Here is a 3,291-nt window from a genome sequence, read left to right as displayed (position 1 = left end):
GAACTGCTTCTCTGCTGGAGAAGGCTGTGAAGTAACACCACAGGAAAAGACCATTTCCAGCTTGTTGAAAAAGCACTGCTGTGCAGCTATAGATGAGAGCAAATATGATATCAGGGTGCCAAATAACAGGAGAGAAGATTACGGTAGTTGAGTGAAATGTCTAAAGATGTTACCTGTACAATGTACATGTATAAAGTGGCAAACTTTGCGAACAGTCCTGGAGCAAATCAGAGAGCTGACTTCACCAAGACGCTGGAAATGATTGTCACCACATGGAGGAACTGTATGTTCTTGAGGGTGAGAAAGAGGAAGAGCAGTAGACATATGACAAGTTATGGCACAAAGGGGAGGGATTGTCAGTGCTTACTATCCTCCAACTGCCACCAGCAAGGAAGATGTTCAATGGAATTAGAGGCTGGGGAATTAAAAACAAATTGGTAGGAAGACTTCCTCTGGGACACTACATTAAGAAGCCACCAAGCTGAACGAGCAATCTGGGAAAGAAATTACAGAGGGAATAAAAGTATCCCAAACTCCAGTGAGAAATATTTGGGCAGGGCATTAAATCCTGAGGTGTAGTTTCTAGTTTCTGGTCTGGAGTGATATGGCTGGTCATACTGTGCCATCAGCTGCTTGCAGAGGTTCTTGCCTTTGCGGTGCTGAGTGCCCTTGCTTTCCTGGAGATGGGACACAGACTTCATGGGTCCAGTATAACAGATGTCTTTGAAAAACCTTGCTAGGAACATGGTGTTATTGGGCTAGCTTCCAAATAATTGTTTGCATTGGACAATTCTCTACAGGGAGGTGATACCTGTTCTGCCATAATTAAAACATTGCCTCATCCTTAGCTTCTATGAATAGTTGCTTCCGGTACAGGAAGATTGGAGTCTCGCCTCCGTTCGTACTCATCCTGCCCACTGACACAGCCGTAGTCTAGGACATGGGGATTTGAAATTGCATCTGAAGAGACTTGAGTGGATGGTTCTGTTAGATGACTTCTCACCTCAGTACTTTCCTCCTCCTCCCCCCCTCCCCAGCTTCTCACAATCTCCGGCATTGGAGCTGGACAAGTTCCTGGAGGATGTAAGGTAAGAGGGTTTTTTTAAAGGGCAACTTTGACTGCGTGTAAGACTGGAAAAATTTAGGAGAGGCATAACCTCAGACCCTGCTTCTTTCTTGTAGGAATGGTATCTACCCACTCACAGCTTTTGGGATGCCACGACCCCAGCAGCCCCAGCAAGTAGTGGTGAAGTCTCCCATTGCTCCACCATCAGTGAAAACACCGACTCCAGAGCCTGCTGAGGTGGAGACCCGCAAGGTGAGAGATGGGAGCTCCATTCCTTCCCTCCCCAGGCAGCTGTGCTGTGCAGCAGCAGTCAGTCACAGGGTGTCTCTCCTCCTGTTTCAGGTGGTGCTGATGCAGTGCAACATTGAGTCAGTAGAGGAGGGAGTGAAGCACCATGTATGTTCCCATCATCTGGCTGAGCATGCTGTGTGGGGATGTACCAGGGCAGCTGTGTAGAGCGAGTGGCTCCAGCATGCTGATGTGCTGCTGGTGCCTGGTGTGACCCTCTGCTGCCGCAGCTGCCATCTTTGGGGCCCAAAGCCAGATCCAGGCCCATGCCTGTGGCTGACCTGGCATGTAGCAAATGTTTTCGGCCCACCCCCAGATACAGGCGTCCTCCGCAGGATGGTGCTGCTGGCTGTGGTTTGGAATGGAACTGGATGTGGTTGTTCTGTTAGACTCCTGTGGGGGGGTGGTGGTTCCTATCCTGATGGGGATTTCTGGGGATGCTCCTGGCTGTGGCCACCATGCAGTCCCTCATGAGAACTTCTCTACTCTGCAGTTAACACTGCTGCTAAAACTGGAAGACAAGTTGAATCGACACTTGAGCTGTGACCTGCAGCCCAGTAAGTACCTTTATTCCCGTGCTCTGGGGCCAGCAGTGCACTCAGACCTGGGACTTATACCTGTTCCTATGTTGCAGATGACAACATCCAGGAGCTGGCAGCTGAATTGGTCCAGCTTGGATTCATCAGTGAGGTAAGCAGGCCTGGGGCTCATGTAGGGATATAGGTCTGCATTCCTTTCTCAAATTTAAATGGTTTATGCCAGACCAGTCCTTTTCTAGCTGGGGAGGTAGGAGAAATAAGACATGTCCCTGCCCAATGCCCTGGCAGGCTTCAGCCAAGCTCTTAGCTTTGCATGGGCTGGGCCTACCGCTCACTGTAGCTTGTTCTTCCCAGGCTGACCAGAGCAGACTTACCTGTTTACTTGAAGAGGCATTCAGCAAGTTTTACTACACCCGGAATGGAGCCCTGACGGCAGTGACTGTGTCATCTTAGCACCCCTCGGCTCCCAGGCAGCCAGTGTGGCTTTGTTGCCTGTGACCCCTCTGTGTCTGTCCATCACTGTAGGGCATCAGCAAGACCCCAGCTGCAGTGCTTGGAAGCTCATCCTGCATGTGCCGTGGCTGGGCTTAGTGACAATCCTCCCTGCCCACCTATTAAAGGGGACTTTGCGCATCAGTATTATTTCCAGCCCTGTTTTTGTTGGGATTTTGCCAGGTGGTGCCGGGGAGCCGGGTCCTGGCTTGGGGTGTTCTGTAGCCCCATTCATGTGCATGGAGTTTGTTCTGTTTGAATTGTACAAAGTGTCTTTTGCACAGCACAGAATTTTTTTTTTTTTATTTAAAGGTAAGCAGGGGCAAGCCCCTAAGCCCTGCCCCCTCTCTGCACCGTACTCTGCAACTGCCTCTGGCAACAGTCACTACCCTCCTTCCCAGGCAGAGGGAGCCAGGGGTGGCCGGGCTCCCATAGCACCTGCCTGGCGCTTTGCCTGCCTCTTCTGCTCCCCTTTGGCTGCACTTTGTTTACTTGTTTTGCACAGCCGCTCAGCCCTGCACTTCGGCATGCACTGTAGGTGCAGGGCTGCGGTGTGTGCTGACACTGGGCTGTGTGTCCCCTGCAGCCTTCTGGAGCCTAGCGTGGCCCGACCCATCCTGCTGTCTGCTGCCCTAGGTCCCTCTGCACCGCGGGCCGCTGCGGTAGCACGGGACCCGGCGCCGCTGGCATGGGGGCTGCTGGGGCGGCGGGGGCTGCAGAGGCCCCCCCTGCCCCGGGTCCCCTTGGCAGTGCTTGAGGCCTGCCCCTGCGGCCCCCACTTCCAGTCTCGGGGTGCTTGGCGGGGCTAGGCCCGTGGCTCCGCACGCCTCCGCGGGGCTGGGTGCAGCACCGCTCCTGCATCTCATTTCTATCATTTCCTATTTTTAATAAACTGTTTTGTAAATA

At 52.7% G+C, this 3,291-nt stretch overlaps 1 protein-coding gene across 1 annotated transcript in view; it reads left to right on the top strand.

Annotated features, from left to right (window-relative positions):
- NRBP1 (nuclear receptor binding protein 1) overlaps nucleotides 1-2,528 on the top strand; it is a 37,804-nt gene extending 35,276 nt beyond the window's left edge. Inside the window, exons 12-17 of the mRNA XM_009326910.1 lie at nucleotides 1,038-1,088; nucleotides 1,183-1,318; nucleotides 1,409-1,462; nucleotides 1,848-1,911; nucleotides 1,989-2,044; nucleotides 2,248-2,528. Of these exons, the coding sequence (XP_009325185.1) occupies nucleotides 1,038-1,088; nucleotides 1,183-1,318; nucleotides 1,409-1,462; nucleotides 1,848-1,911; nucleotides 1,989-2,044; nucleotides 2,248-2,346 (460 nt within the window). The 3' untranslated portion in view covers nucleotides 2,347-2,528. The remainder of the gene's footprint in view (nucleotides 1-1,037; nucleotides 1,089-1,182; nucleotides 1,319-1,408; nucleotides 1,463-1,847; nucleotides 1,912-1,988; nucleotides 2,045-2,247) is intronic.
- The last annotated feature ends 763 nt before the right edge of the window (nucleotides 2,529-3,291 follow it).

Source organism: Pygoscelis adeliae, unplaced genomic scaffold (genome assembly GCF_000699105.1).
Source record: "Pygoscelis adeliae isolate BGI_AS28 unplaced genomic scaffold, ASM69910v1 Scaffold487, whole genome shotgun sequence".
Classification (NCBI taxonomy): Eukaryota; Metazoa; Chordata; class Aves; order Sphenisciformes; family Spheniscidae; genus Pygoscelis; species Pygoscelis adeliae.
The sequence above is the reverse complement of the archived record's forward strand: the minus strand, read 5'-3'. Positions and strand labels throughout refer to the sequence as shown.